The sequence below is a fragment of the Lepidochelys olivacea genome (genome assembly GCF_965140295.1).
Source record: "Lepidochelys olivacea isolate rLepOli2 genome assembly, chromosome: 1".
Classification (NCBI taxonomy): domain Eukaryota; kingdom Metazoa; phylum Chordata; order Testudines; family Cheloniidae; genus Lepidochelys; species Lepidochelys olivacea.
Window position 1 is genome coordinate 104,236,263 of NC_140411.1, and position 23,126 is coordinate 104,259,388.

The 23,126-nt window shown below is 42.4% G+C and overlaps 1 protein-coding gene across 7 annotated transcripts; it reads left to right on the plus strand.

Annotated features, from left to right (window-relative positions):
- The first annotated feature begins 10,767 nt into the window (after positions 1–10,767).
- TEX30 (testis expressed 30) lies at positions 10,768–21,763 on the plus strand. Of its 7 annotated transcripts, XM_084621369.1 has the most exons (6): positions 11,012–11,095; positions 12,675–12,841; positions 14,245–14,475; positions 17,347–17,398; positions 19,386–19,591; positions 21,202–21,762. In XM_084621369.1, exons 3-6 carry the CDS (start codon positions 14,353–14,355, stop codon positions 21,373–21,375), a joined length of 555 nt encoding a protein of 184 aa, XP_084477495.1. In that variant the 5' UTR covers positions 11,012–11,095; positions 12,675–12,841; positions 14,245–14,352; the 3' UTR covers positions 21,376–21,762. The 7 variants fall into 7 exon arrangements, with proteins under 7 accessions (XP_084477491.1, XP_084477490.1, XP_084477493.1 ...); XM_084621365.1 differs by lacking the exons at positions 11,012–11,095; positions 12,675–12,841 and adding an exon at positions 10,768–10,952; XM_084621364.1 differs by lacking the exon at positions 12,675–12,841 and having other exon boundaries at positions 10,991–11,095; positions 21,202–21,763.
- Positions 21,764–23,126: the final 1,363 nt, after the last annotated feature.

Below are 23,126 nucleotides of genomic sequence, written 5' to 3' on the forward strand. Positions count from 1 at the left end.
CCTTAAACAATAACACACACACACACCCCCCACCCAGGCAAGTAGGTAGCAATCTTGATAAATATGGATTGTATCATTCAATATTTTAATAAGAGAGGGAGAGAAGACATTTTTTTCATGTGAATGATTCTTCCAAACCCAGTACATCAGCTGTGCCACAAGAACAACCTGTATCATCTCTGTTTGATCATCTCCCTCCATCTATTTTTGTGTGAAGATGTTTCATTTGGATAGCTCCAAATTGATTTGTTTGGAGGAATGATGATTAGTCAAACGTCAGATTAACGTTTATTCCCTGAGGATCAAATCGTGCTTGCCATGCACAAATAGTCCTGTTGTGTAAAGCCAACCAGATTTGCAAGACACCAGTCTGAATGTTTGGACAACGTCTTTGATGTTGCTGTGCAAAGTTCTGATATTTGCGGAAAGTTATGCAGCTGACAACACTAACTGACTCGTGTGGCAATATCACACCAGAGCTACAAGCCTTTACTGCTGAGAGTTTATTAGCAATAACCACCCTTGGATTCCTGTAAAATGCTGCTCAGTTGTATAGTGGATGCATTAGGTATTACATTAGTGACCATTTCTAGCTTCCAGTGTAATACAAGCAACTGATAATAAACATTTTGATGCGTTAAATTAATTTCTTCATAGATTATGGTCTAGGTATACTTGGTCCTGCCTTAGCGTGGGGGGTCAAAGTAGATGACCTCTCTAGGTCCTTTCCTTACATTTCTATGATTCTATGTGAACAAGTTTCATACTACTCTTACAACTAATGGGAAGCCTGGCTCCTTCTCAGTTAGAGTTAGGCCATTTAGGTACCATGGAGCATGAAAAATGGACTTTATTACAAAAACATTTTTGGGATCCAGGCATTTTGGGTGTATTAAAGAGCTAGTGTATAAGTGGGTTGGTAAAATGGGAACAGAAAAGGAGGAATCTAACTGGCTGATGAAGGATCAGATTGTGTGGGTATCCAGCATTATTGCACAGAATGGAATCCATCAGACTGTTTCCCATCCCCGAAGCCATTATTCCCTTACTGCAGAAAAAAACACGATGGAATACTTTTACAATATCTTGCCTTATTGCATATTTTTATTTAATCTTTTTCATTGTTTCAATTACTACCAGCTTCAGGATCCAAACGTCCTAAAGTTCATATCTGTCTTTGCAAACTGCCAGCTGAAAGTTGGAAGCTAAAAACCTATAACATGAAAGTTCTCACTCTGAGACATCTATCTCACTAGTTATGAATGCTGTATGCATCACCATAATATCTGAGTGCCTACAGTATCTAGCTAGCTATTTTCAGTAGGGAGAAAATAAGGTAAATGTGAGTATTTTTAAATACTTTTTACATTAATATATGAGAGTGGTTATCTACATGGAGAAGTAATAGTGGGAAAGAACAGCCAGTATCATGTTGACCAGGCAATTCTCTTTCAATGCTTTTTAGTCCATGCGTCAGTTTAGCAAACTTTAATTTATGCAATGGGGAGTAAAGCTGAAAGTCTGTTGGCGTATGCTGAGGAAGAAGATAGCTATGATATTGTTATTAAAAGTCTGGTGAGCATTTCATTAAAATAATTAAAGTAGCATATGGAAAGGCATGCTTTTGCAAAAGGATGCAGAACCCCACCCCTCCAAAAAAAACCACCCAAGCACGCCTTATATATATAGGCAGAGCAATGTGACTTCAATGTCAATAAGGAAATTCTCCTAAGAAATCATCTAGTGGTTGAGACCTTACAAAAAAAAAAAATAAATGGACACAAATCAGACTTCAAGAATTATAACATTCAAAAACCAGTTGGAGAACACTTCAATCTCTCTGGTCACTCGATTACAGACCTAAAAGTCACAATATTACAACAAAAAACTTTCAAAAACAGACTCCAACGAGAGACTGCTGAATTGGAATTAATTTGCAAACTGGACACCATTACATTAGGTTTGAATAAAGACTGGGAGTGGATGTGTCATTACACAAAGTAAAACTATTTCCCCATGTTTATTTTTTCCCCCTACTGTTCCTCAGATGTTCTTGTCAACTGCTGGAAATGGCCCATCTTGATTATCACTACAAAAGGTGTTTTTTTTTTCTCTCCTGCTGGTAATAGCTCACCTTACCTGATCACTCTCGTTATAGTGTGTATGGTAACACCCATTGTTTCATGTTCTCTGTGTATATAAAATCGTCCTACTGTATTTTCCACTGCATGCATCCAATGAAGTGGGTTGTAGCCCATGAAAGCTTATGCTCAAATAAATTTGTTAGTCTCTAAGGTGCCACAAGTACTACTGTTCTTGTTGTGGATACAGACTAACATGGCTGCTACTCTGAGAAAAATTAAAGTTAACGTTTGAACTCTGGCCCAGGCAGAACAATAAGCACAGTAACTGGAGTTAATGAAAATGCAAGTCACCTGGGATAATATTTTCAGGTGTAACTAAAGGATTTAGGCACCTAAATCCCATTGACTTTTAGTGAGAAAGCCGTGGAAGCATAGGGCAGGAAGTACCAAATAAAGTTCCTATAGGGAAAAGGGAAGCGCCATTAAAACATTCCTCTTAAGAGCAAGGAGTTTCCTGAGCAGAAATGTGGCAGGTGCGGCAAGGGAAAATATAGAATAAATGAGATCTGCTTAGTCAGTGAAGCATGTGTGGGAAATGTCAGAGAAAAGAACATTAGGAGCACTGAAACCGGAGAGATAAACCGAGCAAGTATGTGTGATGCCTGGGATGTGTTATTAAAGGCAGCATTCATGAGCAGGCTTGGACTGTCAGTCTCAAGATTTATCATACTGCTGTTAAATTTAAAATTGGTTCAGGAACAGAGGAGACTGTGAAGAGACTTTTAAGGAAAAGAGCTCTAGCCTTAAACTGGAGTAATCCAGGGTAGAGCACAATAGTCCAGGACAGACAAGTTGCCTGAGGTCTGGTCTACACTACAGAGTTAGATCGATGCAAGGCAGCTTACGTCAACCTAACTCTGTTAGTGTCTACACTTAAATTTTGCTCCTGCCGATGTAACTGTCCCACTACGCCGACTTAATAACTCCACCTCCACAAGCAGCTTAGAGCCATGGTTGATGTCGTTAGGTCAACCCAGTGTCAGTGTAGTCAACTGTTACTGGCTTTCAGGAACCATCCCACAATGCCCCACACTGACTGTACAATCAATACAAGCACTCCAGGTGAGGACGCGCACTGCCAACACCAGGAGTGACATGCACAAGCGATGTAATTACTGTGGTGGGTGTATGCCAATTAAGTTAGGTAGACTTAATTTTGTAGTGTAGACATGGTCTGAGTCAGTTCAAGGATAAAAGAGTATGTGTAATACACCACAGTCCATAATGACAATGCACTGCAAATAACCTCCTAGATTAAATCAGAGCCATTGAGCTAGATCCTATAAAACACATAGTGGAAGCTGGGATGGTGTTTGGTGAAACTAGCCTGCTTAAAGAAAAACCAGTTTGATCCTCTTGAAAAAGGGGCCATATCTTGTGTGTTCAGCACACTCTGCTTCCTGAAGTGAAGGAAGAACTTGATAGGAAGGTTAAGAATGGTGTAATAGAGCATATTCCTGAACTGATAGAGTGGTGCTTATTTTACCCCTTATGAGAAAAATGGACACCTCCATAGCATCATAGATCTAAAGAGACTCAATAAGCATTAAGGACAGAAAAGTATCATGTCCTCACTGTGGAAGGTGCAATCTCTAAGTTAACTGATGATACAACAGTATTCTCCTCACTAGATGCAGCTAGTGGATTCTAGCAAGTTCTGCTCCACCCTGTCAGAGCCAAGCTAACAACTTTTACAACACCATTTGGAAGATATTGCTCATGTCACCATCTGGTCTGTATAACAAGCGTCCCAGAAATCTTTTGAGAGAAGTGAGAGAGGTTCTGCAAGGGCTGGAGGGAGTGGAAGTCTATATGGATGCCATTTTAGTTTATTGAAAGTCTAGGGAAAAGCATAACCAAAAATAAAACATGTTCTAACCGCAATAGAGACTGCTGGAATACATTTTCTCTGTCTAATTGTATGCTACACCCAACTCAACTACTGTTCTTAGAGTGTATAATTGATAAAGTTAAAGAACTATGGGCTGGATGAATGGACTACAAGGTGGATAGGAAGCTGGCTAGATTGTCGGGCTCAACGGGTAGTGATCAATGGCTCCATGTCTAGTTGGCAGCGGGTATCAAGTGGAGTGCCCCAAGGGTCGGTCCTCGGGCCGGTTTTGTTCAATATCTTCATAAATGATATGGAGGATGGTGTGGAATGCACCCTCAGCAAGTTTGCAGATGATACTAAACAGGGAGGAGAGGTAGATATGCTGGAGGGTAGGGATAGGATACAGAGGGCTCTAGACAAATTAGAGGATTGTGCCAAAAGAAATCTGATGAGGTTCAACAAGGACAAGTGCAGAGTCCTGCACTTAGGACGGAAGAATCCCATGCACCGCTACAGACGAGGGACCGAATGGTTCGGCAGCAGTTCTGCAGAAAAGGACTTAGGGGTGACAGTGGACGAGAAGCTGGATATGAGTCAACAGTGTGCCCTTGTTGCCAAGAAGGCCAATGGCATTTTGGGATGTATACGTAGCGGCACTGCCAGCAGATCGAGAGACGTGATCATTCCCCTCTATTCGACATTGGTGAGGCCTCATCTGGAGTACTGTGTCCAGTTTTGGGCCCCACACTACAAGAAGGATATGGAAAAATTGGAAAGAGTCCAGCGGAGGGCAACAAAAATGATCAGGGGACTGGAACACATGACTTATGAGGAGAGGCTGAGGGAACTGGAATTGTTTAGTCTGCGGAAGAGAAGAATGAGGGGGGATTTGATAACTGCTTTCAACTACCTGAAAGGATGTTCCAAAGAGGATGGATCTAGACTGTTCTCAGTGGTAGCTGATGACAGAACAAGGAGTAATGGTCTCAAGTTGCAGTGGGGGAGGTTTAGGTTGGATATTAGGAAAAAACTTTTTCACTAGGAGGGTGGTGAAACACTGGAATGGGTTACCTAGGGAGGTGGTGGAATCTCCTTCCTTAGATATTTTTAAGGTCAGGCTTGACAAAGCCCTGGCTGGGATGATTTAGTTGGGGATTGGTCCTGCTTTGAGCAGGGGGTTGGACTAGATGACCTCCTGAGGTCCCTTCCAACCCTGATATTCTATGATTCTATGATTCTATAAGAATGTCAGAAGTTATCTTCTATTTTTGTTTTGTTGTTGTTACCCTCCATGTTGGCCTCCCTTCTTGTTGCTTAGTTTGCCGCACTTTGGGTAACCCTCACTTCTGATTGGGTAATTTTGAAAGAATGTGGCCCAACAAAGGGATAGTGGTGGGAAATTTAGAAGAGCGGGAAAGGTCACCTGACCCCAGAAAAAAATCTGCGTAGAAACACTAGGTTATATAAGGGCTCTAAACCCTACACAGGGTGCTATCCACCCTAGTGTCAGTCTATGCTTACGCTCAGTAACACCAAGATAGAAGACTGAAGACATCTTGTTACTAACACCTGTCTGTTCCTGTTGTCTCCATTCCTGTGGTTCCAGATTTTGTTGGTTCCCTATGTTCCTGCTCAGCTCCTTGGGACTCTTGATCATTGCTTTTGGTTCTCCTCTGGTCTCCCATGTAGACTGGTAAAGTAAACAGTTTATGTAATCTTTGTACCCACATCTATTTAATTCTGTGTCTTTTGAGTAAACTATCAATTTGTTTGTAATAACCCCCCTTTTACTTTAATACTTCAATCATGTTGGTATTTTTCTTGGAACTACCGTGGGTGATAGATACCAATTCAAGGGAATGGGCCTGCGGTGAGGAGATCCTTAATAGAGGTCTTCCCAATCTTTTGGTAACACGAATACAAAGGGCATATCTCAAAAATGTCAAAGTTGCATTTCCATCATCTAAAAGGATATCAGCTCTGAATTCTGAGCTTTTGAGATACTGCATAATTCCAAATACATTGCCTCCCATGTCACCATCTACAAGGTAATGGAAGAGAGATCAGTACACATTGCTAAGAGAATTCTTCACCAAGACTCCACAGAGCTGCTGAGCTATAGAGAAACCTTTATGTCTGTAACTGAGCTCAGCTACTTATTGGTCAATGGATCTAAACTATTGTGCCAGTCTTGGGGTATCTTCTAACTGTCTAAAATGGCTCTGGTTAAAGAAAGTGTGGCTGAGCGATGCAGGCTTTCTTTAATTGTTGGAATGCAGTCTGAGGTTTACTCAAGTTTAAACTAGGAGACCCACTCCTGATAAAACTGGATGAGAAAAAATACTGGACACCAGCTGTTGACATTGGATGTCGCCTACAGGCACTCTGAGAGACTACATAGTTGAAACAGATTATGGTCAATGGTACAAAAGAAACAGGCACGTACAGCTGGTTCCAAATGCAGCTGAATTGTCAAGTTACCCCAGCAGCAATGGTATTTGCTCCATAACCTTAGTCAAGGGAAATAATCTGTCTGAGAAGAGTTCTGAATCCATTGAACAGTATTCCGCATCCCCTAGATCAGAATATGATCAGCTCTGTACAAGTGGTAAAACTGGGGACACATTTGGATCTATAATTTGTTTTTAAACATTAACTCTTCTTAAAGAAGGTTTATACAGGAAAAGAGGGGAAAAGTGGATGTTGGGCACTACTAGGCCTTTCCCTCCTCTGCAAAAGTGCTCCTTTGTGGTTCAAGATATCCAATTCTGGAGCCTTTGGTAAATATTTAAACAATAGCTTTTATTATGAAAGTAAAATAATAAACACTGTAACTCTGTTGGTCAGGCAGAGACTCAGCGGGACAACCTGGCTAGCAGATAACTCCTGGCCAGATAACTTTGGATAACTGGCATCCATATGCAGTATATGTATTAACTATTGATTAACAATTGACCAATCAATACAAAGCATGTCAGTTAGGTAAAAAGCTTAACAAATCAGGAACTGTTGCTGGGTAAACTAGTAACTGCATAGAGTAAGACTAGTACCCTTAACATGAATCATAACCATAACAAGACTTCGAGACGCGCGGTCCTCAGGCCAGGAGTCCCTTCTGCACATGTGCAGATCCATAAAGGTCACATAGCCCGTAGGCTTTATTGACAGCCCGTAGGCTGCACTCATTCTTCTGGCCCTATACTGTTAGCACAGGCTACCGTGAATATGTTTACTGTTTCTTTAAAATTATAGTAGGAAGTCAGGCAATAGTGGAGCTGTGAAAAGTTCTACAGTGAAGCATGAAGAGACAGAGATTTTAAGGTTAATACTGTATTTCTTTTTCTAATAAGGTCTCTTGTTCAGTGTTAGAAGAAAATGATTATGATTCTTTACCATTGTTAAATGCAATCATTTTGTTCTGTCATTTCTTCCCCATTCCCTCCCAGCTCCCTAGATAGGCTGCAAAGGATTTGATTTTTATCAGTAAATGTTAGTAAACATTGATTTCACTGTACATATACAAATAAACGAAAAAATATCTCCATCAATTATTGCCAACATTTACAGAGAGGCAAAGTGAGAAAAATGTTACTTGAGAATGTATTAGAGTCCTATCTTAATGTGTATAAAATGTGTTGTAATGAATGCTTCATATTTACAGTTCTGCTAAAACTGCCAGCTCCAGCATTAACTGCACTGCAGCTAATTATGCAGCATTCATTATAGTGTGCTGGGGTCAAAGTTGAGGAAGAGCAAAAATCCAGTTACATTTGTGGTGGGTAGAGCACCTGCACTTATACAGTAACAGAGGCCAAGTTTGTTGTTTTGTTTCAATGATGGGTTGAATTTTATTTCAGTGATGGGAAATCCCTAGAGGAATATTGCAGAGAATACCCTAACCTCAAACGTAAAATGGTGAAAAAGTCTGGAAATGGAAACAAGGACATTTTGTGCTGCAAAGTTTGTAAACAGACAGGCAAACTGTATTGCTGAACATTTGAGTAATAAGTCTCATCTGAAATTAAAAGAAAGTGAAGCAAAGATAACCTAAAGTTCAGTGGAAGCCTGTTTGGAAAGAATGAAACAACGGAAGCAAGAAGCTGCAGATTTTCTACACGATCTAGTACATGGGTTGTGCTTTGAGGTGATTCCAGGGAATGCTGTCCATGGTTCGACTTTTTTTAATTAGTTCTACTTCACAAATATGCACCAGCAGTGTGCACTTGTCCAGAATATTGTCAGCTGGAAGAAAAATACCTTCAAGAAGTTTTCATTCACCATTAAGCTTCAATTAAGGATCTTTTGCGTGGTGACAAATTCTCTTTAGTAATTGATTAAACTCTAGAGCTTGCTGGACAGTCAACAATTAACATCCTTGCAGTGTTTTACAGTGACAAAAATAAATCAATAAATACTATTCTATTAAAATCTTCTACTGTTCTTCACTGCAATGTGGGGGTCATTTCAATTTGTGTTCAAGATATATTGTGAGATGTAAACGTGGGAAAACTGTGTGAATCAACAGTGACTTCAGGATGTACATGCAATGCTTAGTAAAGAATTTGAAAGAAATATATCCACACTTGTTTCACATTTCATGTATTGCTCACCTTTTGTATGTAGCCATTGATCATGCAATCAAAACTGAGTTCCACAACATCAGTGAATTTGTGATACATTTTCCAATTAGATTTGAACGTGTTAACAGGCAAAGGCAAGCAACAACATGAACCCTTCAGGTTTGCATGTGCCCCCTTATGTGATGCCATCATGCTGGTTTTCCTTGCTCAGAGGCAGCAAAATTAATTCACGGGACAGTGAAAGACTTTGTCATTAAAGAGGAAGATGCAGTCATTTCAAAGAGGGCAATGAAATTACACCAGATGGTCAAAAATGATGGAAACCACTAAGTAATCTACTGCAGGTTATCTCTGGGGAATATCCCTGGGAATCATTTGCAAATGGAAACAAATGCATCCTGATACATCACACAGATACACTGCTTAAATACAATTTACAAGTTGCTGCTGATGTAGATAATACCTTAAAGGAAGTGGAATGCAAGTTAATGGGCTTCAAAAGGCAATTCCTTTAAACTGCAATGTATGCTGTGATCAGAATTTCTCATCAAAGCAAACTGAAGGCCACTTTATCTCACTATGTACATGATGGCCTCTGCATTGGGTGCTTTTTTTTGCCAGCAATGAAGTGTTTGATTCATTTGTCAAGGCTCAGATGTCACATAATTTTAACAACTACGAAAATATTTTCCCTTGTAAGGAAGAAGAGTTCAAGTACGATTTTGACTTGAAATGCCCTGTGGTGACAGCATAACAGCACTTGAATTCTGGAGAAGTGAAACCCAGTCATAGTCTGTTATGTTCAGTATGACATTATGTGCACTTGCAGTACCAGTAGTTTCAGTGTCTGTGGAAAGCTCATTCAATCTGTTTAGAAAAGTTCAAGACAAATGTTGCATGCGCTTCTCTGAAGACTAACTTTGGCAGCTTAATCTTTTGAACTACAAAAAGAACATAAGATCAGATGTGGAGAGCTTTTGAAATCTGCACTCACCTGCTGATTTTACCAATTAAATATGTATTCCCAAACCTGTAGCAAAAGGCCTAAGGGTTTTTTTTTTAAATTTTATTGCTTGAACCTCCAAGATGTGGGAACTGAAGACTTAAGGAGCAAAATCCAGTTATTTTGATTTTGAATTAGGCTGGTTACAAATGGACTAGGCAATGAATAGTAAAAAGAGTTATGATTTGTTGATTTAGGGTGTGTCAACGCTTGCGAGTGTACACAGCCACACGTGCATTCTTGTGCCATAACCCCACTACTGTCCATATCTGAAGCACGTTTCTAAAGGACAGTTTAGTGTGCAAATGCTGGCATGTTTTGGGGTGTGGATATATACATGTCTCCACTGCGGCATGGCCCTGTACCTGTTCTACAGTGCTGTGTGGCTGGGGTGACGGGTTGTTTACCAAGTCTTGGGTATCAACAATTCTCCAGGCCATTCCCACAATGCATCGATCCCTTTAATGCCTGACCATTACCCAAAGGTATAAAGGTCCCTGAACCTGCTGCTTCACTTGCCAATGGTAATAGCAACCTGCGCTGAGTACTTCAGAACAGTTTTCTGCTGAAATCTATTGACATTGTTGATGATGGTCCGAGAGCAGCCACCTGGTTTTCTGGAGCACACACAGGTGCTGATCAATGTGTGGTCAGAGTACACTATCCTCCCCAACAGGGGATTGGGGTGCAGGAGGGGGTGAGGGCTCTGGCTGGGGGTGTGGGCTCACGGCTGGGGCCAGGGATGAGGGCTTTGGGGTGCAGGAGGGGGCTGGGGCAGGGATTGGGGAGTGGGGGGGGGAGTAAGGGCTCCATCTGGGGGTGCAGACTCTGGGGAGGGGCTTGGGATCAATGGTTTGGGGTGCAGGAGGGGGCTCCGGGCTGGGGACTGCGGGGTTCAGAGGGTGGGAGGTGGATCAGGTCTGGGGTAGGGCCATGGGAGGTGGTCAGGGGTGCAGGCTCCAGGCAGCGTTTACGGGAACCAGCTCCTGGAAATATGGCACGTCCCCTCTCTGGCTCCTAGGCGGAGGCAGGGCCAAGTGGTTCTCCATGCTACCCCCTCTGCAGGCACCGCCCCCACTGCTCCCATTGGCTGCATTTCCCAGCCAATGGGAGCTGCAGGGGCGGGGCTTGGGATGGGGGGGCAGAGTGTGGAGACCCCAGGCTGCCCCTACGCATAGGAGCAGGGGGGGGGACACACACGCTGCTGCTTCCAGGAACCGGCAGCCCGGTCGGCAGCGGTGACTGGAGCCACCAGGCTCCCTTTTCGACGGGGCGTTCTGGTCGCAAGCCGGACACTTGGCAACCCTCGCGCGAGCGCCCACCGCACTCTGGGGAGCCGCCGTCCAAGGGCGGATAAAATGGGGGGATGCGCGCGCGGTGACCCGGCAGCGGTTCGTTTCCGTTGAGAGCGAACTACAACTCCCAGCCTGCCCCGCGCCCGCGCATGCTCCTTACAGCGATCGGCTGGCGAGGCTGGGCCGCTGCGGGGCCGGGGCTCGGCCCGTGCCGCGGGGGAGAAGGAGCCGGTTCGGGGGTAACCGCCGCGGTATACGGGGCAGTCGGGCGCGGAGTCCGGGGCGCGCCGAGCCGAGCCCGAGCCGAGCCAGCGCTGCGCCGGCGCGGAACCGACCCGCCCTGCGGCCAGCCCAGCCCGCGGCGGCCCGCTCACCCCTCCCGGGGCCAGAGCCGGGCCCGGGGGCGGCCGCGCGACCGGCGCAACTGCGGGGCGGGGCTGGATATTAACCATCCCACGGCCAGTGGCTGTGGCAGAGCCGGGCTTCCCCGCTGGCAGCCGGTGCCTGGCACCTGCCCGTCCCTGCCCAGAGGGGGCTGCACGCCGCGGGGTGCTCGTGCGGCCCTAGGGGTGCAAGATAGAAAAGCCCGTTTTATGACAGAGATTTGTCCTGGTGTTTTCTGAAGGGCAAACGGCCCTGCCCCTCAGAGCCACATGGGTGATTATACAGAGGTGCGTTTTCCTTCCTCGCAGCAAGTCCATTTCCTGCACGCCGGGAGTTTTTACAGGCTGTAAAGCAGCGGAGTCTGCTAGCTTATTTTGCTTTTGCTGAAATAGCTTTTACTTTGTTTGGCTATTTGACGAGGTTGAAGTAAACTATTAGACGGGATAAATCCGAGCTGTAGAGTATCAGTTAGACTTTCAGATGCAGGTGGGATTTGGTGGTGGTGATCTTGCACTTCTTGTCATCTTTAAAGAGGCTAAAAGGAAATTGTCAGATCAAATTTAGCTCAGAGTTCAGGTTTTATAAACAAACTTACAAAAAAGATGAAAATAAATTATCCCTGGATCTAAATGAGAATTTAATGAGAGATTTTTGAATGAGAGAGAATTATTGAATGAATAAATATTCCCCTTTTGTATTTGAACCAAAAACATTGCAGTATTCTGCTGGTGCTCTGTTAAAATGGACAACTAGCTTTCACCTGCCTTTTTTTCCCCTTTCTGTTTCCATTTGCCAAAGAGGTTGCATATTTTTCTTTTTAGTGCAGACTTCACTATTGTGATTCATGGTTTTATTTTCACTGAGAGAGAAAGGATGGTCCAGTATTCAATCCACTTGGCACTAGCCTGGGAGTTAGGACCCTTGAGTTCAAGTCCTTGTTCTGCCACAGACTTCTTGCGTGACCTTGGGAAAATAATTTAGTCTTTTTTGTATGGAAATTGTACTTCCCTATATCACAGGGGTTTTGTAAATACATTCAAAAGATTGTGAGGTGCTAGATGCAATAGTAGTGGCTCCATATAAGTACCTAACCAATTAGTGCACTGTGCTTTATTTGGGGCTGTATCTTAAGTCCACCCGGAAATTGCAGATACTTGTATTTCACAGTGAGCTGCTACCAGTGCTTTGTGATCTGCACTGCCTGCTTTTGGAATTGACCTACACAGCTCTAAATGGCCTGCACTTTTTCTGCCTTGAGAGATCACCTCTCACCTTGTGCAATACTGCTGTAGTTGAGAACTGGAAGTTCTGGAGGTGGAGCTCCCTTGCCATACACAAAAGACGGGGCTACCAACATGCATTTCTTGTTGCAGTCATGCTTTTGATAGCCATGTCATGCATTCATACATCTTACTTGAAATGTCATTTGTCCAGGTGAGCTGTGGGAAGGCTACAGGCATTTACCTGCAGCTCTGTATTTTGGTCACTCACTAGAGGTGCCTGTGGACAAGGCAGTTAGTTGCCTTCTTTCTTGCTGTACCTTCTATTTGAGCAAGGCCAAGAATGAGCAGCTAGAGGAGGAGGTGCAGCAACAGCACAAGGTGAGAGCCCAATACTGGTCCCTGGCTCCCCACCTCTACACCAGGCTCCCACCCAGCCACAGTATCCCTTGCCTCCTCATGAGTGTCAAGACTCTCGGCAGTCCCCAAACCCCCAGTATCCTTTCATTTTCCAGCAGTCCCAACACCCATCCACCTAACTTCCTACTTAAATTCCCCCACTGGTACCCAGCTATCCACTAGCCACCCCAAGTGAGCACTCCTCATCAGCCAGAACTGCCAGGTTTTGTTCAGCTCCATGCCTCACTTCCAGCGCTGCTCAGGGCAGTACTGAACATAAATTCATGATTCTGGTTTATGCAAATAATTTGCATATAATGTACAAATTAGCTTGTTAAATAATTTGCATAAAATGTCAAAGTAGGAGAATTAAACTTGGCAGCTGTGCAAAGAGAAGGAGCTACTGGCAGGGCATATTTCTTCAATTTTGAAATTCATTTGCCCCAGATTACTCCCCCAGTCCAAAATAGCTGAAATGTATGGATCTTCATGGGATGCTGCAAGATGTATCTTTTTACAAAGGCTTTTGGGGAAAGGAGACATTATTTGAAGGACCATATGTAGGGAAGAGTGGTGCATTTTTCCTCATTTCCCCTTTTCTATAATGTATAATAACTTATAGGTTTTTTCCTCTTTCATGTTTCATCGTTTTAAATAGCTGCCAGAGGCACCTAAAGCATATGATAGGTGCTTTCTTTGTGTTTCTTTGAAATTGAATACAATAAATATTTTATTTCATATAAGTGTTTTATGGCCCTCATCACCATAATATCTGAGTCTCTCAAACTTTAAAATTAAAGTTTAAACCTTTTTTACCTATTGTAGTTACATGTAATGCCTAAAATTAATATACTGAAAGAAGCCAGGTTCGTTTTTTTCCTCAGGTGACTTTGTTCATTTTAAAGCACTCTTTGTATAGTTATCTTTACTGTTTCACCTGCATGGATTCTGCAAATGGCTCCACACATGGGTGAGAGAAATTTTCTGGAAATAGGAAACTGTTATTGTTTTAAAAAAAAAATGAGGGAGTAGGCTGTTATGGTAGCTGACAACAATATATTTCTCTCTTTTTTTTATTTCAAATTGTACCTCACTACTCCCCTGTAAGTTATGGAAGCATTATTATCTTCGTTTTACAGCTGTCTCAGTTTCTCCAGAATGATTAATGATTTGTCCATGTCACCCAGGAAGTCTTTGACTGAAACAAGAATAGAAGAAACTAGATCTCTTGCCTGCTAGTACATTGCCTTAATAGCAAGACCATCCTTCATTCCTTTTGCATCAGAGCACAGAACAGTGTGATAACTGCAAATTATTTATGGCATGATATCCTGAATGTACAAACTGGAAATATTTCTTTCTTTCTTTTTTATTTTTATTTCTAGGTTAAAGTGAAAATACCTTTTGGAAATAAATACCTAGACGCTATCTTTTCTGTCCCAGACAAGATTTTAACACACGGAGTGATTCTTACTCATGGAGCTGGAGGAGATATGAATTTCTCTCATTTAGTTTCTTTGGTAGCCTATCTTGCATCCCGTGGACTTTTGTGCTTGAGATTTACCTGTAAAGGCCTTAACATTGCTTATAGGACTAAAGCATATAAAACAGTTGTGGTAAGAAAAGACCAGATTGCATTTTAAATTCTGGAAATTTTAGAGTCACAGCAAGACTCCAGGCTATTTGTTAGTTAATTTTTATTAAAATCCACCTAAGCTATCATATGCTTTTTGCATACTACATTTCCTGTCACTACTAAGTATTAACATGCTTTTGTCATAGAGTTTAAGGTCAGGAGGGACCACCAGATCATCTAGTCTGACCTGTATCACAGATCTTCCAGCCACCTTGGCACCAAGCCCAACAGCCAGAATTAGGTCAAAGTATTACAGACTTTAGAAGACTAAATTATGGTGTGCCACAGGCCAAGAACAGGAGGGACCAGGTTACCACCAATGCAGAGAATTGCTAGGATCATCTGGGTATATCTGATCAAATCAAGTGACCCCATTCCATGCTGCAAAGGAAGATGAGTAACCCCTAGGTCCCCAGTCTGACCTGGGAGAAAATTCCTTCCAATCACCAAAAATGGTGATCAGTTAAAACCTGAGTATGTGAGCTAGACCCATCAGCAAGGCACCCGAGAGAGAATACTTTGTACCACCTCAGAGCATCTAGACACTCCATGTCCAGTGTCTTATCTTCAGCTGTGGAGGAAAAAAAGACAGAGTACCTAGGGGTGGAGAGGGAGCAAGAGAATTTCCTTCTTGACTCCCACTGGTGGCTGACTAAAGCCCTGAAGCATGAGATTTTAGGAACATAAGACATTAGAAGCAGAAGTGACCCCTAGGGCTGCTGAGACTAGCCCCTTGTCACCACAAGCAAAAGTCATAAATCTCTCTCATAAACTTATTCAGCTCTGTCTTAAAAACTAACGAATTTTTTCCCCCACACAACTTCTGTTGGGAGGCTGTTCCCAAACCTTGCCTCCTTTGATGGTTAAAAATCTAATTTCCAGCCTATGCTTACGGACAGGTGGTTTTTTTTGTTTTGCTTTTGTTGTTTTTTTTTTTTTTACCATTTGCTCTTGTGCCAACATATTCTTTTAACTTAAATAGCTCTTTACCCTCCATGGTGTTTATCCCTCCAACCAATATATTTATAGAGAGCAATAATATTCCCTCTTAGCATTGTTTTGCTAGCTAAACAAGCCAAGCTCTTTTAGTTTCCTCCTCTTCTTGTGTAAGTAGTTTTTGTTGTATTTGACATCCTTCTACTATAATCATTCAAGACTAGATTGAGTGTTTAGGAAGATCCTCAAAGAATCTCTCAGTTATTTTTCAGCCCTGGGGAATGTGGGAGTGAGTAAAGCCCTTGAAAGGGTACAGGTTATTCCTGCCTTCCTGTTGCCCAGGCCAGCTATGCTAGCCAGAGAGTAGGAGTAGGAACGCCCGGTCAAAAAGGGACCTGGGCAGCTCTGGTCAGCACTGCTCACTGGGCTGTTAAAAGTCTGGTTGGGCTAAGGCAGGCGGTCCCTACCTGCCTGGGTTCTGCATGGCTCCCAGAAGCAGCCGGAATATCCGGCTTCTAGGTGGCCAGGGGGGCTCTGTGCATTGCCCCCGCCCTGAGCACCGGCTCCGCAGCTCCCATTGTCCGGGAACCGCACCTACAGCCAGGGGAAGCATGCAGAGCCCCCTGGCCCCTCCGCCTAGGAGCAGGACATGCTGGCCGCTTCCGGGAGCCACCTGAAGTAAGCACCATCTGGCTGGAACCCACATCCTGAACCCCCTCCCGAACCTGATCCCACTCCTGCACCCAAACTCCCTCCTGTAGCCTTTATGCCCTAACACAACCCAATCCCCAGCCCTGAGCCCCCTCCCACATTCTGAACCTCTTGTCCCCAGCCCGGAGCCCCCTCTTGCACCCCAAGCCCCTCATCCCCACCCCAGAGCCCGCACCCTCAGCTGGAGCCCTCCCACTCCCAACCCCCTATCCCAGCCTGGAGGCCACTCCTGCACCCTGACCCCCCTCATTTCTGGCCCCACTCCAGAGCCCTCACCTCCTGCACCCCAACCCTTACCCCAGCCCAGTAAAAGTGAGTGAGGGTGGGGGGAGAGCCAGCAATGGAGGGAGGGGGATGGAGTGAACAGTGGCGGTGCCTCGGAGAAGAAGTGGCAGGAGCAGGGCCTTGGGGAAGGGGCAGGGCAAGGGTATTCGGTTTTGTGTAATTAGAAAGTTGGCAACCCTAGGTAGGAGGTAGACCCAAAACTTTGTCCATACCTTGCAGCACCTGCTCTCCGGACACACTGTGTCAGACCCACACCCAAGATTCAGGTAGGCCTAGCAAGTGAGTCAGGGAGTCATACTCACCTCTTTGGCTGAATAAGACAAGAGCACAGTCCAGCCCTCTGAGGTTCCCTTCGCACTTTGATATCACAGTTGTTTCTATATGTTGTGTTTTAACTCTATTTTACTGAAATTAGATCTTGCTGATATTAATGCAGGCCTTCTGAGGAGCTTTGTGTTGAAGTTTCTTTAAAAATACACAATAATATTGTTTTTCTAACCAGATTGTTGGTTAGGAAATCGGAAATATGATATTGTATTGAAAGTTTATTTAGAGAACACTGGCAGGATACTTCTCAATTTTAAAAAATATTTTATTTATAATTCATAATCTTTTGGTAAATTTGAAATTGAAAAGTTCCCTCACTACATTGATCTTTTTACCTTACACAGTGGTGTATTATTGTAGGGTAGCTTGTGAGTATTGGGCTTATTAAATTGTTCTTGCTTTAAAAGTATTGCAGAAGTACTTGTTTGTGGGTATGAGAAAGTGAGGAGAAGAAACATTACATATAAATAAATAGACTGTCTTATTGGGGAAGTGTCCAATTTCAGATTCTTCAGCTACAACAATTTTTTATATCATGTATCTTAAAATGCTGTCTTTTAAACAAATGAAAAATGCTGTTTCATTTCCTTAGGAATATTTAAAGTCCTCCGGTGAATATAAACTTTCTGGTGTCTTTCTTGGAGGTAAGGGGGAGGGATGTATGTCTTTGTTTACAATCTTAACCCTAATGGTGGTTTTAAGAGTACATTGTATAATTATTCCATTCCTGAGGGGTGGGGAAAATTGTGAGTCCTCAGGACTGATGCAAAGGCCATGAACCCCATAGCTCCCGAGGCCTCTGTGCAGTTATGTCTTAATCTGTTACTTGACCCATTATTTGATACAGATATAACTGAGGGAGAATATGGATGGATATCTAGGGAGATATGATTTCCATCTACTTCCAATTAAGTACTTCATTGATAGTGTCCTTTAACTACCTGACACTCAATACTCGTAAATAACACATGTAATATACAGAACAGTAGTACTTAGCAATATTACTTTTACAATCTATTCTCAGCAATAATCTTACTTTTTCCAGTACTTTTTGTCTTTAGCTGTCAAACTCCAGACTATATATAGAAATAAACTAGCTTTTTCTTTATTAAAACTGTTTCCATATAAAGGTCTGTAGTTTCGAAAATCTATAATAAAGTAATAAGATCCAGTTCTAAAAGTTACCCTTTGTCACTTTATACGGTTTAATGTTTGTGTACATTTTATTTAGCCACATGAAACCCATATTAGATCCTGGATTTGCATGGAAAGGGCTATGACAAGCTGTCTCTAGTGATCTGTAACTTGACAGTATACACAACTCAAGTTTTATTTAATAAAATGTACACTGGATGGTAAACTGAATGTCATTTAAGTATTCACCCCATCTGTACATGTTCTGCTACTGCATGCAGTAGCAGAACAATAGAAAAGATGGATTTACTTACACACACACACATTATCAAAGGGGAAGGATTTCATACATGGTGTAGGCCAGTGGAATAGTACCTGCTTATACCCGTTCTAAATGTGCTTCCTTGTATAAAGGAAACCTAAAAACAAATTGGATATCAAATATACAAATGTCTTTAATATTGAGTAACTAAGAAAAATACACACACATATATATATATATATATATATATATATATATATATATATATATATATATATATATATATATGCACGGATAGTGAAAGTACTTGTGCCACTGGTATCTTAGCTCTTCTTGCTGTTGTTCAGTACTCAGACCTTTTTCTCCAGGTCGTCTTGTAGGTAACTGCGCCTGCCTAGGGGTTAGTAGGATTTACATGATTCCAGGATCTCCAGTTCTCCTCCCATTAAGCTAAAGGCAAAACCAAACCCCCTCTGACTCCAACAGCCCTCACAAACAATTTAATCCAGCCATCTACAGAACCTCAATTAAAAAACGTGATCCATCAGCTAACATGGCTTCTTTTGGGGGAGATACCTTGATGACCTCATGTTGTCACTCATAGAATTACCTCATACAGGTTTCATCATCTCAGTTTGTATCCATATGTTTAAGCTGGAGTTTAAAGTAGTAGAGCAGATACTTGAAATAGATCCACTGTGTATATCTTGGCCTGATTTGAAGTGTGGGTCACAGGAACTTTGTTTTTACTACTAACCGACTAAGGCAGCTTGGAAAGAATCAATACTATGTCCTTGTGGAACAAGAATATAGTAACCATTGTTCTATAGTATTTCAAGTGTCCTGAAATCTAGTTTTTCTGCATTCTTCATACATCCTACTTAAATATGAGTTATTGCCCACTTGTCGTTCTATCCTGCTCCCTTGCCCACTCCCCCAAAAAAGTATTCCATTTTCTGATTCCCTGTTGCTTTCTTTATCATGGATGTAAAATCATTAAGTGCCCCCAGTTCAATTATCTGACAGCGCCAAAATTCTGCATGGTGGTCTCCAATGACCTGGTGAACAAAAGTCCCTCAGTTGCCCCTTCATAGTCATTTTGTAGAGTATATGCCATATTAGTGTTACAACATACACTGAATTGGATAACTTTTAGGAATAGTGATTCTCAGTATGAATGTAAATGATGTGATAGTAAACATAATTTTTATTCTTTATGTTTAAATGGGAGATAGGTCGTTCGATGGGTTCACGAGCCGCTGTCTCTGTGGCACGTCAGATTAGCCAGGATGACAATGAGGATTTCATTCACGGTCTGATATGTTTATCTTATCCACTTCATCAACCAAAGCTTCAGTCCAAACTCCGGGATGAAGATTTATTTTTTATTAAGTGTCCTGTGCTGTTTGTCTCAGGATCAAAAGATGAGATGTGTGAAAAAGTGAGTTGAGTTATAAAGGGGAGGAAATAGGAAACTGTTCAAATGTGGTTAGCACTAGTATCCAAAGGTGATGGTGATAATTGACAGTCTTCTCCAACCACTGATGTGCTGCAAGAAGCTCCAGGCAGGGAACTCTACCTCCAAATTTAAAAAGTTGGGATGCTTTTTTGATGGATATCACACCTTCCCTGGATATTGCCAGGTCATCCCTACTACAGATAGCTTATCCTTGGGCCCAAAAATATCTCTGAACAGAATTTTGTTTGCCTTTTGAATGGACCAGATAGCACCAAATGGCAAGTATTACTTTAAAAAAAGGCCTTGGGGAGAATTTACCTGGGTGTTCTAAAGAAATCTTAGTTCCCCTCCCATTTCAGATTACACAAAGTGTATACTGTGCTGTACTATCAATAAAGTCAGTGTATTTTTCAGGACAAATAAAAATATTTCTGGCAAAGTTTGCTTGCTCAGTGGTGCTGTCTCTTCCTGTGGAGGAAGGGTTCTGCAAACCAAACTCCACAAAAGTATCCAAGTGCAAGGAACAGTCAGAAAGTAATGTTCAGCAAGGTCTGGAGTTTATCTTATCTACTTCATGGGGAAAAGGAGAGATATGTAAATCAGATTCGGGATGTATGTTACAGGAGCCTTACAAAATCCTGCTATGACTTAGGACTATGTGCACTTAACTCTCCAGGCCTAGGAAGTGTTTCTGGCATGTCATAACATTTTAACGAGTGGTTACAACAGAATAGCAAGCATATAGAGTGCTTGGAGTATACACTCTTACTGTGAAAATTCTTAGGTCTGTGAAGTAAGTCCATCTATCCTCTGAATAACCTTTGCATTGGGGAAAATCCTACAGCAGGGATCGGCAACCTGCGGCCTGCCAGGGTAAGCCCCCTGGCAGGCCGGGCCAATTTGTTTACTAGCCGTGTCCGCAGGTTCGGCCAATTGTGGCTCCCACTGGCCATGGTTCGCTGTTCCAGGCAAATGGGGGCCGCGGGAAGTGGTGCGGGACGAGGGATGTTCTGGCCTCTGCTTCCTGCAACCCCCATTGGCCTGGAATGGCGAACCATGGCCAGTGGGAGCCACGATCAGCCAAACCTGTGGACGCAGCAGGTAAACAAACCAGTCCAGCCCACTAGGGGGCTTACCCTGGCAGCCGTGTGCCAAAGGTTGCCGATCCCTGTCCTACAGAGTAGGAGCTAGTCCTAAAACTATTATACTGATATTCCATTATCTGCTGTGACCTATGAGACTGGACTTCACATGTCTGTGAAAGTTCCTCCATTTTGTTGTTGCTGTTTTGACCCACTGGCAGCAGGAATGGATGGCTTTCAGTGACTTATGGGAGAAGACTTCAGATAGATGTGTCCTTCTTTGTTTTCTGGACTTTCGTTTCATGTGAGTGACTAACATTGGGCAAAGTACTCTGAAGAGGTTATACTGTTGGATTACGATGTCATAATCTGTTTATCAATTCATTTAAATGCACTCAGAATTCTATTTGCATTTTCTGCTGCTGCTTGTTATGTTAGGATGGACAAAATGATGATTACGATCCACATGATTTCTGGCATATAATAATTTTTTCCTCTTGATTTTTATAGAAATTATTGGAAGGTGTGGCAAGCAAAATGAAGACCCCTAAAAAAATTCATTGGGTTGAAAAAGCAAACCATGGCATGACAGTGAAAGGACGAACAGCAGATGATGTTATGATGGAAATAAGCACACAGGTTTTTTCATGGATCAAAGAAATAATTGAACAGGAGTACAAATAATTTCCAACAGTTAAACATCAGTTACATTAACCTTCCTTAAATGTAAAGGGCTTGTTTGACTTGCCAAAGAGAGCATTAGAAAAGAGCTATTCCTACATGAGGCCTACATGATTCAGAACAGGTCATTCTGCAAATATTAAGTGTAAACATACATAAATATTTTTGAATCCAAAACCGCTATGCAATGTGAACAAGGTAGTAATACCATTTTTTAAAGGTGAAGATCACAAAACATGCAAAATATTAACGATGGGGCACTACTTTTCTATATTTCAGTTTTAGTGGTGTATCCATTTGTTGGTCTGTGTGACCAAACAATACCTTTTTATTTTTTTTTGTACTGTTTAGTTAGTGTGTTTTCAAAGATTACTGCAAAATAAACTAAATTTTCTACTGGAGCTGAAATTTTTAGTCTGATTTATTCCCAGCTGTATTGCAGACACTGTGGTTAATTTGCAAAGGCACTGTCATATTCAATCCCCCTTTCACTCACAACTTTTTGGGGAAAAATATCCATTTTGGGCCATAACTTTAAAGGTCAGTTTCTGCCCTGTCTTGCACCTTGTGTAGACCTTTACTCCTTTGGAAAGTGACTCTTCTGGTGCCATTCTGATTTGGTAGCATTTTGCACCCTCTTTGCACAGCCATAATTACACAAGGTGGAAAGCAGTAGAGAATCAGGTAATGTGTATATTTAGTTTCTGTGGGAAAGTGATTTTAAGCCCCCGCCCCCTGAAAGGTCTGATTGGTCACTTTGGGATTATTTGGTCAGGGGAAAAAACGTTTTTCTGCTTTAAAAGAGTTGTCAACAATTTTTGTGTGAAAATAGCTCAAACAGCTGAAATTCACTTCAAACATGACATTTATTTAGTCCTAATTACTTAGGACTAATTATTTTACAGCATAAAGCCTGGGGGAGACAGAGGAGAAATAGCAAAGCTATTGGATATCAAAAGTTTGTTTTAGTGTATGCATTATGTTTATAGAGGCATACAAAAATGTTTGGTTTTATGGATTTGCGAAGGGTGCAGTTAGTTTTTATTTTATGTATTTACTCTAGTAAATTCATAGTGCAGTTTAAAAAAATGTATTTTTCTTAGTTTCAGCTGTGCCAGTTCCCCTTTTTCTGGTGCATGTATACGCCATGGTTACTGCAGGATTTAGAATTAGAGTGTGATGTTGGACACTGCAGGCCCAGTTCATCCCTTGTGGAACTCCGCTGACTTCTATATTTTGATTGGGGCTTTGGGATGGCTTTATACTGGGAAAATATCTATAATAGGGCTTTTGCTAGTATACAAATAATCATAAAAAATCACACCCTGAACTGACATTACTATATTGGCAAGTTTCCAAAGTAGACGTGTCCTTAGATTATTGTGCTTAAATAGATGCAGCAAACTCATTTACAATGACAGCAGACAGACAGCTCAGTCCCTGACATACTCCTGGGGGAATTCTGCACCTCTCTTCATGTGCAGAGTTTTTGTCTTCAGCCAGTTTCTTTACTTCCCCATAGAAAAATTACTTTCTGATGGGGAAGCAAAGGGAAGCCACAGGAAGTATGTTTTGGCCAAGAGGTAAATCACTGTGCGGCAGGGGCCGGGACTGGGGAAGACCCGGCTATTGGCTCCTATTCTGCGTCAGGTTCAGCTTCTAATCCCAGCTGGGCTGGGGACGACATGACTTCGTCTTCCCCAGCACGGCATGTGGGGCTGGGTCAGACCCTCCCCCAGATTTCTCCCCGGGTG

Excerpts from the sequence above, each read along its gene's own strand:
- TEX30 (XM_084621364.1), top strand. The coding sequence starts at position 11,006 with ATGCTCCTTACAGCGATCGGCTGGCGAGGCTGGGCCGCTGCGGGGCCG. Across the intron at positions 11,096-14,244 it reads GAGAAGGAGCCGGTTCGGGG|GTTAAAGTGAAAATACCTTT; the intron begins GTAACCGCCGCG and ends TTTTATTTCTAG. Across the intron at positions 19,592-21,201 it reads AAGATGAGATGTGTGAAAAA|AAATTATTGGAAGGTGTGGC; the intron begins GTGAGTTGAGTT and ends TGATTTTTATAG.